The sequence below is a fragment of the Canis aureus genome, chromosome 13 (genome assembly GCF_053574225.1).
Source record: "Canis aureus isolate CA01 chromosome 13, VMU_Caureus_v.1.0, whole genome shotgun sequence".
Classification (NCBI taxonomy): domain Eukaryota; kingdom Metazoa; phylum Chordata; class Mammalia; order Carnivora; family Canidae; genus Canis; species Canis aureus.
Window position 1 is genome coordinate 21,935,112 of NC_135623.1, and position 13,248 is coordinate 21,948,359.

Here is a 13,248-nt window from a genome sequence, read left to right on the forward strand (position 1 = left end):
TTCTTCCCCCCCCTGCTTTTACGCTCTTGCTCGCTCTCACACTTTCTCTCTCCCTCTCAAATAGATAAATAAAATCTTTAAAAAAAGAAAGAGTTGGACACTTAACTGAGTCACCCAGATGCCCCCTGACCCATCAGTATAAAGCATAAATGTCCGAATTCAGACCTTTAAAACTACCAACAATGAAAATTCTGTGTGCCTGGAAAGGAACTAATGAAGTCCCAATTAATGAAGTTCCTTTCAAAGCTCTTTATAGAAACACTATAGCATCATCTGCTCTCTAACTTACTATGAATCTATTAGGCAACTGGTGGGCTTATGTACAAAAATAAAACACAAATATTTTAGGACCTGCCACTGATTGCCAAAGTAGAGTTTCTCCTTTCATTTTTATCTTTCACTCAGTACTCTAAAAATAATAATTTCCTGCCCCACTGACAAGTCTACAGCCAAATGGAGTAGATGAATATTATGATGTGGCCAGCAAATTCCCAAAGAGAGAGCTCTTGCAGACCGTGGGAAGACTATTTCTGAGCCAAGGCTCAACTTTTGAAAGGTTTCTTTTGTCTCCCACAGTTCAAAGAGAACTTTAGAGCTTGACCTTCTTAAACTAGTCCCCACCACATATAAAAACATACAATATAAATATCCCTTGGGGAAGAAATGTGAACAGGAAACAAACATTATGGGGAACAGCCTGTATCCAATACACATTTATTAAGTACTTCCCCTGTAATTAATAAAAATAAATAAATAATAAGCATGAGGCTAGGCATAAGAGATGATAATATAGATTGACTTAGTGAGAAGGAATGTTCAAGAAAAGAGATGTTGTCAGTGACCTGGGCCCTCAGCTATGTTTTTCCACCACCAAATAGGAGGTCAAGGTAAATTTTATCAGAATATTTAATTTATTCAATATTATTTACTCAGCATGTCCCAGATCCTGTCCTAGGACCTGGGGAGAGAGGAGCAAATAACATATAGTCTTTGTCCTCCAAGGGCTCCCAGTGTGATGGAGAAAACATGAAAAAAGGTATGAAAATTCTTCATGATGAGTACCATAATGTAAATACCAGAAGCAGTGAGAGCCACGAAGAAGGAATCCATGAGGCAGCAGTTCTTCAAGTATGTTCTATGGACCTCTGGGAATCCTCAAGACCCTTTCAAGGTATCTGTTAGGTCAAAATTATTTTCATAATGATACTAAAATGTTATTTGCCTTTCATTGTATTGATATTTGCATAAATGATGCAAAAGCAATGGTGGCTAAAACTGCTGGTGCTTTGGCATGAATCAAACTGTATTGATAGGCATTGTCTTCTTCACTGTCACATACGCGCAGTAAAAATTAAAAAGAAAAAGAAAATAATAATAAAGCAAAGTAAGTTTCACTTACTTTGGGGGTGTCTGGATGGCTCAGATGGTTAAGAGGCTAGCTCTTGGTTTCACCTCAGGTCATGATTTCAGGGTCCATGTTGTGTTGGGCCCTGTACTCAGTGGAAGTTCACTTGGTATTTTCTTTTTTTTCCCTCTCTCCCTCCACCCCCTACTCGCATTCTGTCTCTAAAAGAAATACATCTTTAAAAAAAACAAACAAACAAGAATGTCTTTGATGAATCAGTAACATAATTTTATTAAATCTTGGTCCTTGAGTACACACAAAATACTAAAATTAATGAAGTAAGCCACTTACTTCAAGGAAAATCACTAAAAGTATTTGTTGCCAATGATAATATTTGAGCTTTCAAGAGAAAATCAGAAGTTTGGAAAACTTGTATCCGTCATCATAGGCTTGCCAGGTTTCCAATATTTAAAGGACTTTTCTCATAAGATTGGTGGTAATATTAGCAAATGTAATTTTTAAAATATAATGAGTCAACATTTGGGAGGATATTTTACAAGTGATCAATGCATCGAGTTGTAAAGTCATGCGTGGATAAGATGTTCATTTGAAGTGCAAGTATTAGGGATGTCTGTGTGGCTCAGTGGTTGAGTGTCTGCCTTTGGCTTGGGGCATGATCCTGAGGTCCTGGGATTGAGTCCCGCATCAGGCTCCCTGCAAGGCCTATGTCTTTGCCTCTCTCTGTACCTCTCATGAATAAATAAATAAAGCCTTAAAAAAAAAAAGCATTAGAGTACAAATGCTCATTGATTTAATGATTCTACCTTGCAACAAATCTTTAACAAATTGCCACTTATTGAGTTTTTGTGTAGTATCAAAGAATATTATCTACAACTAAAAAATATCTCTCCCTTTTCCAACTGTACCTGTGTGAGGTCAGGCTTTATCATAGAATTCACCCAAAACAATATATTGCAACTGATGGGAAAATACAACTGTTTTCTACTAAGCCAGACATTAAAGAGATCTGCAAAAAAGATGAAACCATGGCATTCTTCTAATTTTTTTGTTTGAAAACATATATTTTCATAAAAATGGTATTTGTGTTAACATTTAATGGTTTTATTTTTGTTTTGAAAATGAATTACTATTTAATTTCACAGGTTGAGTGGCACCTGGGTGGCTTAGTCAGTTGGGCGTCTGCCTTGGGCTCAGGTCATGATCCCAGGGCCTCGGATCCAGCCCCACATCGGGCTCTTTGCTCAACGAGGAATCTGCATCTCCTTCTCCCTCTGCCTGTTGCTCCCCCTGCTTGTGCTCTGTGTCTCTAAAAAGAAATAAAATCTTTCAAAAAAATTCCTCAGTAGTTTTTATAAATATCAATAGATATAATACATATAAACAAAAGTTCTTTGGGATATCCAATAATTCTTTTTAAAGATTTTATTTTTAGGGACGCCTGGGTGATTCAGCGGTTAAGCCTCTGCCTTCAGCCCAGGGTGTGATCCTGGAGACCTGGGATCGAGTCCCCCGTTGGGCTCCCTGCATGGAGCCTGCTTCTCCCTCTGCCTGTGTCTCTGCCTCTCTCTCTCTCTCTCTCTTTCATGAATAAATAAATAATCTTAAAAAAAATAAAACAGTTTTTAAAAAAAAGACCCAAGTGATCAGAATCCTCCACCCTCTCCTATTGTCTCTTTTGACCTTTGCCATCATTCACTTTCCACCGACTTACTTCCCTTCAGGGTTTATTCGCCTCTCCACTGAACATGCAGGCTGTCTTCAGGGCCTTTGCACCTGCTAGCTAGTCTAGCTGGAAGGCTCTTACCCCAGATACCCAACTGACTCAGTCTCATCAAGACACTCTTTTTTTTTTTTTTTAAGATGTTACTTATTTATTCATGAAAGACACACACAGAGAGGCAGAGACACAGGCAGAGGGAGAAGCAGGCTCCATGCAGGGAGCCTGGTGTGGGACTCGATCCCAGGACTCCAGGATCAGGCCCTGGGCTGAAGGCGGCGCCAAACCGCTGAGCCACCCGGGCTGCCCTCATCAAGCCACTGTTTGGTGTCGCTGTCTCAATGAGGTCTTCACTGACACCCTTCCTCCCCAAATTTTGACGGTTAAAGGTGATTGTTTTCCATTTGATAAGAGTCTGGCTCAGAAAGCCGAGGTGAGTCTCTTACATTAGACACCGCAGACCCAGAAAGCCTCGGCAATCCCTGGCCTGCAAAGGCTCTTGGACACTTCTCCCCTGGCCGGCCCGAGACTGTGGCTCCCACGAGCTCTCCTTTCACAGAGTGGAGGTCGGGGCCAACTTCTTGAATGACTTGTTGCAATGTGGACTCCAGGCGCCCAGCTCCAGGAAGGACACTCAATGGGCGGTGACGATTTGTGAATGAAGGAAAGGGAACGGGCCCCTCCGCCTCCTCCGCCTCCTCCGCCCGGGCGCAATCTATCGCTCCGCGCTCGTCCCTTCGCCGCCGCCCTGCCCCGTGCGTCCCATCGACCCGCTCGGCCATCGCGCGCCTGCGCCCTCGGGCTGTCAGTCGGAGGCGGCGTGGGGAGCGCTGGGAGCGGCCTTGGCGCGCCGGGAGCTGAGAGGTAAGGCTGCGGCGCTGGCGCTGCCGGGCCCCTTACGAGCTGGCTGCTGGGGGTGAACACCGCGGTGGGGGCGGCGGGGCCCCGCTTCATGTGGGGGAGCGGGCTCCTCGATCCCGGCTGAGGAAGGCCTGAGGGGGTGGGAGGGGTGCAGAGCCCCAGGGTCTCCGGCTCGAGTCCCTGCCGGACCCGGCGGGGCCGCTCAGGGGCCGCGCGAGAGGAGCGCTTGGGGAGAATCCGGGCCAGCGCCTTGTGCAGCGGATGGAGAGGAGTTTCGGGGAGGGGAGCACCTGCTTAAAGTCACAGCGAGTGAGAACCAGCTCCGGGACTCTTTCCACTTCAGCTCTTCATTTATTTGTTCTCTCTAACTTTATTTAAACAAATAAAGCAAGGCAGTCAAATACGAACACGGTAAAATCCAGACGAGAGACCAAGGATGATAGTGTTTTATCTCACCGGTTTACGAAGGGAAAAGGCAGTGAGTGCTGTGATGCAAGCGTGTCTGAGATGCCGTGAACACCCGGTTCTAAAGCTTGGAGGCTGAAGACACTGGTGGCTGTGATTCCCATCATCCAGAGTCGCGGCAGTGACATTGAGGCATTTGACAGTCGGCCTGGTGTCATGGCTAGTTGTGTTCACGATTGTCACCCAGAACCTCACTGGGAGCAGGAGCCTTAGATCCTAGTGATCAGGGGTCTCCTATCCCTTGTGCACATGTTGAGCTTGACTTTTACAGGGGGTCGAAGTTGTTGTGATGTTCACAGATGCTCATCCCACAAACACTGATTGAGTGCCAGGCATCTGATGGGAATTGTGTTAGGTATTGGGAATAACGGTGATAATAAACACGGTCCCTGCCTTCACGGAACTCACGGGATATAGACATTTAAATACCTGTGCAATAAAGCCTGGAAAGAGATGATCTGCACATAGAGTGGAAGCACCTAAGAGGGAAGGAGTTGCTTCTACCAGGAGGGTGGGAAAGGTTAGGAATTTTTTTTTTTTTTTTTTAATTAAGGAAGGTGGTTCTTGGATTGAGCCTTAAACTTAAGTAGGTGAGGGACGCCTGGGTGGCTCAGGGGTTGAGCAGCTGCCTTCAGCCCAGGGCTGATCCTGGAGTCCAGGGATCGAGTCCTGCATAAGGCTCCCTGCATGGAGCCTGCTTCTCCCTCTGCCTGTGTCTCTGCCTCTCTCTCTCTCTCTCTCTCTCCCTCATGAATAAATAAACAAAATAGTTTTTTAAAAAGTTCAGTAGGTGATTTCTAGGCGAAGGAGAAAGACAACCTAGAAAACAAGAGCAGCAAGGAGAGACCAGAATTATACAACAGCATAGTTCATTTGGTAAGGGCGGCTTGCCATGACCTAGCCTTTGTCTAATGATATCAAACAGTGGGATTGACAATATTTTCTGTGCTTTACATATATAAACCATCTCTTCACAACTTTATGAAGTAGAAACTATAATTATCCTCATCTTAAAAAAATGAAGAAAACTGAAGCATAGAAAATTTATGAAGCTTGCTCTAGTTCACACAACTAATACATGTTAGAACTCAAATCCAGCCGGTCTGCTTCAGGGGTCTGTGAGCTTAAGTACCAGGGTCCCTTCTAGGAACTGAGGACACTTAAAGTTTTAAATGTCAGGCCTCTGGTCACCTCACCTATTAGTGGTAGAACCAGAACTCAAACTCAGGGCTTTTGACTCAAAGCTCCAATGCTCTTTTATAATAACATCAGATGTGATAGGAATTATATAGTGCCAGCCAAATTGAAGTTAAATTTCAGTCTGAGGCAAATATTTGCTGGAATTGAAATTACCATATCTTTAAGTTGTAGACATTGTATAGGAACCTTCACTTTGTGCCTGAGTGTACTGGGTTTAAGTCCTGCTGTTTAAATATTGATGAGGGTCCCAGGACTGAACATAATTATGGGTAAAGGTGCAGCATTATTTGCCAATTTGTTGTCAAATAAATTTTTTTTCTGAACATTGCATTTCACACTTGTATTTCAAAAGTGATACCATTTATTGTAAATCAAAGAGTACCTTTATTTTGAATCAGTAAGGATTTATGACCTTTTACTATGCACCTTATCTGTGGTAGCCACTGTAAAGAGATTCTTTTGAAGGTCAAACAAGTTTATTACCTTGAGTTTAGAAAAACAAATTAATCTGATTTGTTTCTGCCATTGGGTTCTGCAAATCTAGATTCAGATACAAGCCTACATTTGTGTTTATAGTAATATCTTTCATAGTTGGGGATAATGAGAAGATGGGAGCAAATGGCTGTTATTGGAGTCATCGTAAGTCATTTTTTACTTTTCAGAGACCTAATATACTTTTATTTATACTGTTAATTCTAGTTAGAAGTTTTCAATTTTTTTCAAGAAATACTCATATCAGAAGCCCAGTTGGTAAACTCTTTTTAAATAAATTTTTTATTCAAATTTGTTTTTTTTTAAGATTTTATTTATTTATTTGTCCATGAGAGATAGAGAGAGAGAGGCAGAAACACAGGCAGAGGGAGAAGCAGGCTCCATGCAGGGAGCCCAATGTGGGACTCGATCCCGGGTCTCCAGGATCAGGCCCTGGGCTGAAGGCGGCACTAAACCACTGAGCCACCTGGGCTTCCCTTTTTATTCTAATTTGATTTAAGTAACATATACTGTGTAATTGATTTCGGGGGTAGAATTTAATGATTCATCAGTTGTATATAACACCCAGTGCTCATTACATCAAGTGCCCTCCTTAATGCCCATCACCCAGTTACCCCATCTCTCCACCCACCTCCCCTCCAACAACTCTTTGTTTCCTGGAGTCAAGAGTCTCTTATTGTTTGCCTCCCTCTCTGTTTTCATCTTAATTTATTTTTCCTTCCCTTCCCCTATGTTCCTCTGTTTTGTTTCTTAAATTCCACATATGAGTGAAATCATATGGTGTTTTATCTTTCTCTAATTTATTGCACTTAACATAATACCCTCTAGTTCCATGCCTGTCATTGCTAATGGCAAGATTGCATTCTTTTTGATGGCTGAGTAATATTCCATTGTGTATATGTATGTGTGTGTATGTATGTATACACATACACACACACACACACACCTCTTGGTAAACTCTTACGCCTTTAAGAGTCAGCTGAAATATTACCTTCCTATAAAACTTTCCCTGTCTTTTCTAAGACTTAGATGTTACCTTCACTATATGCCTACTGCATCTTGGATATATCCCTGCCATGACATTAATGATAGTATATTGTAGTTTACTGATTTTGTCTTTTCCACATAATTGTGAGCACTTCAAGGGAAAGGGCCAGGTTTCTTTAATTCATATGCCTCCTTTAGCCCCTCTGCCCTGGCTGGAGCTGAAAGTATATATTGGCAAGTCAGAAATTATAATAAAGGTATGTTTACTCTATAGCTAAACTTTCTTATTGTGGTTATTGGAGTTGGAAATGACACATTTGACATTAGTGAGTATCAATAACCTAAATAGAAATAGGGTTAGTGGTTAGTACTGTATGTGCTTTGAGTTTTGTTGATTTTTTTTTCTGTTGTTTTTTCTATGACCACAGTTTGTGAAAATGGAATTCCAAGCAGTAGTGATGGCAGTTGGAGGGGGATCTCGAATGACAGACCTGACTTCCAGCATTCCCAAACCTCTGCTTCCAGTTGGGAACAAACCTTTAATTTGGTACCCATTGAACCTGCTTGAGCGTGTTGGATTTGAAGGTGAGCTTTGACAATTAGATGTACTCATAAAATTTTGAGGATGTTTGATCTCAGTGATTTATCAGCTTTATAAGAGTGAGAGAGAATGAGGGAATACCAGGACTCAGCACTGGCTAGAGACTGTCCTCTAAATTAGGAACATTGGAGTGCTCTATTGCTGTATAAAAAGGTTGAAAAGACAGCACTATTACTGTGTTAGAGCTGCTCTTCACAACGATCCGAGATGAGGGACGCCTGGGTGGTTCAGAGGTTAGGCATCTGCCTTTGGCTCAGGGCGTTATCCCGGGGTCCTGGGATCGAGTCCCGCATTGGGCTCCCTGCAGGGAGCTTGCTTCTCCCTCTGCCTGTATCTCAGCCTCTCTCTCTCTCTCTCTCCGTGTGTGTGTGTCTCTCATGAATAAATAAATAAATCTTTAAAAACAGAACAAAACAATGATCTGAAATGAGCACAGTGGGAATCCAAGTTAGTACCTCATAGTCAGTGCTCACTATGAATCTGTATGTACCCAATGACATATTAATATATTAAGGGGCACAGTATTGAAAAGATAACTCAGGCCTTGATTTCTAGGACCTTAAAGTCTAGATACAAATATAAATAGAGGGGACATCACTACAGATCCTGCAAACATTAAAGAGATAGTAAGTGAATATTATGAACAACTTTATGGTAATAAATTTGACAACTTAGATGCACATTTTAGAAATAATGCTTTGGAAACTGTATAAAGAATGGATTTGAGGGAGTTGACTACAAGCAGGGAGATAAATCGGGAAATTGTTACAGAGTCTACACCAGCAATAAAGAGGACCTGAACTAAAGAAGTAGTACTAAAGATGGAGAAGAGGGAATATTTGAGAAAGTTGATGATTAATGGGGAGAGAGAATGGAAAAAAAAAAGAAGAGTTCCCTCTACTTTTTGCTTGGGTGACTAGATGGTGATGCCAGTAAGTAGGAAAGGTATTAGGAGTCAAAGAATAGGTTTGAATGAATATAATGAGTTCAACTTTGGCCGCAATGAGTTTGAGGTGTCCTGTGGTTAGAAATTGCAAATCCAGGCAGCCTGGGTGGCTCAACAGTTTAGCCCTGCCTTCAGCCCAGGGCCTGATCTTGGTGTCCCAGGATCAAGTCCCGTGTCAGGCTCCCTGCATGGAGCCTGCTTCTCCCTCTGCCTGTGTCTCTGCCTCCCACCTCCCCCTCTGTCTCTCATGAATGAATAAATAAAATTTAAAAAAAGAAAAAAGAGGGATCCCTGGGTGGCGCAGCGGTTTAGCGCCTGCCTTTGGCTCAGGGCGTGATCCTGGAGACCCTGGATCGAATCCCACATCGGGCTCCCGGTGCATGGAGCCTGCTTCTCCCTCTGCCTGTGTCTCTGCCTCTCTCTCTCTCTCTCTCTCTCTCTCTCTGTGTGTGACTATCATAAATAAATAAAAATTAAAAAAAAAAAAAAGAAAAGGAAAAAGAGAAATAGCAAATCCAAGTACCAGATGGAAGTGGTTTCAGATCCTGGGGCACAGTCTTGCGTTCCATTGTTCATTGAACTATGTGAATTGCCTTCCTGAGACAGACCCATGAACATTTCTATGTAGTGGTCTACATGACATTGATGTTAAGAGATGTTTTAGGGGTACCTGGGTGGCTCAGTGGTTGAGCGTCTACCTTTGGCTTGGGTCATGGGATCCAGTCCTGCATCGGGCTCGCCCCTGGAGCCTGCTTCTCTCTCTGCCTATGTACCTGCCTCTCTGTCTCTGTGTCTCTCATGAATAAATGAATAAAATCTTAAAAAAAGAGAGAGATGTTTTAGAAAAGATTTTAATATTTTATTTTTAAGGTTTTATTTTTAAGTAATTTATATACACAACTTGGGGCTTGAACTCACAACCATGAGATCAGGAGTGACATGTTCTACCTATTGAGCCAGCCAGATGCCCCAAAGATTTTCTTTTTAATACACTTTAAAATATCATACTATCCTTTCATAACTTTTCATGGATTTGTCATCAATAACTTGTTTTTTCTTTCTGCTATATCTTTAGTTATGGTTGGGGTTGCCTTTTGTGGTATATTTAATACCCATTACATAGGAAATTTCGTCTCACTAAGGCTCACTCAGAAATTGATGAGTGCCTCCTAAACACAGGATTCTGGAGGGTTTTTTTGTTTTGTTTTTTAAGATTTTATTTATTTATTCCTGAGAGACACAGGAGAGAGAGAGAGAGGCAGAAACACAGGCAGAGGGAGAAGCAGGCTCCACGCAGGAGCCCGACGCAGAACTCGATCCCGGAACTCCAGGATCAGGCTCCGGGCTGAAGGCCGCGCCAAACTGCTGAGCCACCCGGGCTGCCCAGGATTCTGGAGTTTAATAGCAAAGTCTTGAGTTCATTTTCTTCATATTGTTCATGAGTTTAGAGAAGTTAATGTAGCCCTGGTCAGCATTTTTGTTTCTCTCCACACATAAGAGTCTTAGTCTAATTATTAGACTGACTGTCCCATATTTGCAGTTACTATCTTCACTTTATCTACTCTATCTATAATGTTCTCTCCAAAAAAATAAAATAATGTCCTCTCCAAAATGTTATCCTCTCTAAAATTCTAAACAGCATCAATCACCCTGTCCTCTATGGTTTTATCATACTTCACACTTTGTTTTTCTTTTTCTTAAGATTTTATTTATTTATTCACGAGAGACACACAGAGAGAGGCAGAGATACAGGCAGAAAGAGAAGCAGGCTCCCCACAGGGAGCCTGATGTGGGACTCAATCCCAGGACCCTGGGATCACCACCTGAGCCGAAGGCAGACACTCAACTGCTGAACCACCTAGGTGTCCCACATTTTGTTGTTTTTTGTTTTATTTATTTATTTATTTTTTTACATTTTGTTTTTCTATCTCAGTACTAACCAACATACTCTTTTATGCTATAATTAGTGTCACGGAAGACATCTCTCTGAGAGCAGGTACTGTATCTCATTCATCTTTGTACCATCAGCATCTACATAAAGTGTGTACTAAAGAGGTTTTTGGTGGACTTGATTTTATCTTTATGTATCTCAAAGGCCATCCTTTCCAGGAAGCCTTCCTTAGTTAGTCATTTTTTTAAAAAAGATTTTATTAAAAATAAATAAATAAATAAATAAATAAATAAATAAATAAATAAAAATAAAAAAGATTTTATTTATTTATTCATGAGAGACAGAGAGAGAGAGGAAGAGACATAGGCAGAGGGAGAACAGACTCCATGCAGGGAGCCCGATGTGGGACTCAATCCCAGGACTCCAGGATCACTCCCTGAGCCGAAGACAGACATTCAACCACTGAGCCACCCAGGCGCCCTCCTTTAGTTAGTCACTTATATGTGTAATTTCTCCATGTTAAGTTTCTTAAGAATAGAAACCATGTTGAGTTCATTTCTGACTTCTTAGTGCCTATTTTTACTTTACGTATTAAATGTATTTGTATTTATTGGTGGAATGAGTTGGTTACTAAAAGCAAAGTGGGGAATGGAAGAAAGATGGGAGAAGGAAGGAAGGGAAGTTAAATTATTTGGAAAAGAAAGAAAGAGGAAGGAAGAAAGAAGAGAAGGGAAGAAAATAAAAAAGTATGATTACTTTTCTGAAAGGGAGAGATCATTGTTACCTGGAACACTATCATGGAACAAGTGGAAAATGAGATGCTAAAATCTGATCTTCAGACATCAGTAACACATGTTATGTTGCAGTGAATTACATTACCCTACCAAAGATTGGTAACAAAGATCTCCAGTTTTCTGTCATTGGTTACCAGCTATATGGGTAAAATGAAGACACCTGTTATTGAAAATTACCTCTTAGTAGGGTTCATTGTGATACTCAATGAAGCACTCATGGCTTCCTGGTGGGAGGTGGTGATAGCTCTTCCTTTGTAGTAAATGAAGATTTATTTTTTATTTATTTATTTATTTTGTAGTAAATGAAGATTTAAAATGTGATCCCATTTGTATATGCTTTGATGAATGTTCTTCTGAGTTCTTTTTATCAAGAAGTGGCATGTAATATATTAATGTGCAACCTCTAATCATCAGACCTGAGTTTTATCTTGAATCCATTGCTCACTAGTTGTGTGAACCTGAACAAAGTCACCTAATATCTTTTAGTCCAAGTTTCCTCATTTGTAAAATGAGATTGTTGTATGCATTGAGAGAATGCATGTAAATATATTGAAAAGGCTCAATAATATTAGCTGTTATTATTACGTCTAGGAACAGACCACATCTTTTTTTTTTTCTTTTTAATAATTTATTTTTATTTATTCATGAGAAAGAGGCAGAGATATAGATGAGTGAGAAGCAGACTCCCCTCAATGAGCCCAGTGTAAGACTCCATCCCAGGACCCCGGGATCATAACCTGAGCCAAAGCCAGCTGCTCAACCACCGAGCCATCCAGGTGTCCCTGAAACAGACCACATGTAATTGACATAGGAAACCATTATCTAAATGAATGAGAGTTTTTGTGTTTTTCCTTTTGTGCTGTAGAAGTCATTGTCATCACAACCAGGGATGTCCAAAAGGCTTTATCAGGAGAATTCAAGATGAAAATGAAGCTAGATATTGTGTGTATTCCTGATGAAGCTGACAAAGGGACTGCAGATTCTCTGCGCCAAATATATCCAAAACTTAAGGTGAGAATCTATTCTTGATTTTTATTGTTTCTTGAAGATAAATATTACTTTATGTTTTCTCAATGCATTTCAGTTTACAATGCTTTGTTGAAAATATATTCTTGCGTCACATATTTTGTTGCCCATGTACTCTTCAACCTCATTTTACTTTTACTATTTTTTTAGGTTTATGTATTTATTTATTTAAATGATCTCTACACCTAATATGGGGCTCAAACTCATGACCCCAAGATTAAGAGTTACATGCTCCTCTGAGCCAGCCAGGCACCCCTATTTTGATTGTTAATGAAAATTTAGACATTTAGTTATCATAGTCACTGATTTCCAATATTTTTGAGTAATTGTACATCTTTATAAAAAAGATATACTTTTTAAAAAGATTTTTTATTTATTCATTTGAGAGAGGCAGAGAGATAGCGAGAGCATGAACAGAGGGAAGGGTGACAGGTAGAGTGAGAAGCAGACTTCCCACTGAGCAGGGAGCCCAACACAGGACTCCATCTCAGGACAGAGGGAGAAAGAGAATCCCACGCCTACTCCATGGTCAGCTTGGAGCTGGACTCAGTTCCACAACCCTGATATCATGACCTGAGCCGAAATCAAGAACTAAAAGCTTAACTGACTGAGCCACCTAGGATCCCCCATGAACAAGCAAAATTAATCTATAGTGATAAAAATCAGAGTAGCAGTTGACTCTGCAGATGACAGATTGACTGGAAAGAAGTACAAAGGAATTTTCAAAAATTCTGGCCCCTCACCCCTACAACATGATAACACTTGACCTTTTGGTCTACTTGATTAGATACTAGCAGGGGCATATGGATATGAGGACATAGTCTCCCTGCTGGCCTGTGGCATATGAACTGAGAAATATCCACTGTAAACTGTTTTTAAATTGATGTCCTTTGGAAAAAATT

The 13,248-nt window shown here is 41.0% G+C and overlaps 1 protein-coding gene across 2 annotated transcripts in view; it reads left to right on the forward strand.

Moving 5' to 3' along the window:
* The first annotated feature begins 3,811 nt into the window (after positions 1 to 3,811).
* EIF2B3 (eukaryotic translation initiation factor 2B subunit gamma) overlaps positions 3,812 to 13,248 on the forward strand; it is a 143,847-nt gene continuing 134,410 nt past the window's right edge. For both annotated transcript variants that reach the window (XM_077845228.1, XM_077845229.1), the window contains exons 1-3: positions 3,812 to 3,947; positions 7,517 to 7,673; positions 12,186 to 12,331. In XM_077845228.1, coding sequence (XP_077701354.1) covers positions 7,526 to 7,673; positions 12,186 to 12,331 — 294 coding nt within the window. In that variant the 5' untranslated portion in view covers positions 3,812 to 3,947; positions 7,517 to 7,525. The remainder of the gene's footprint in view (positions 3,948 to 7,516; positions 7,674 to 12,185; positions 12,332 to 13,248) is intronic.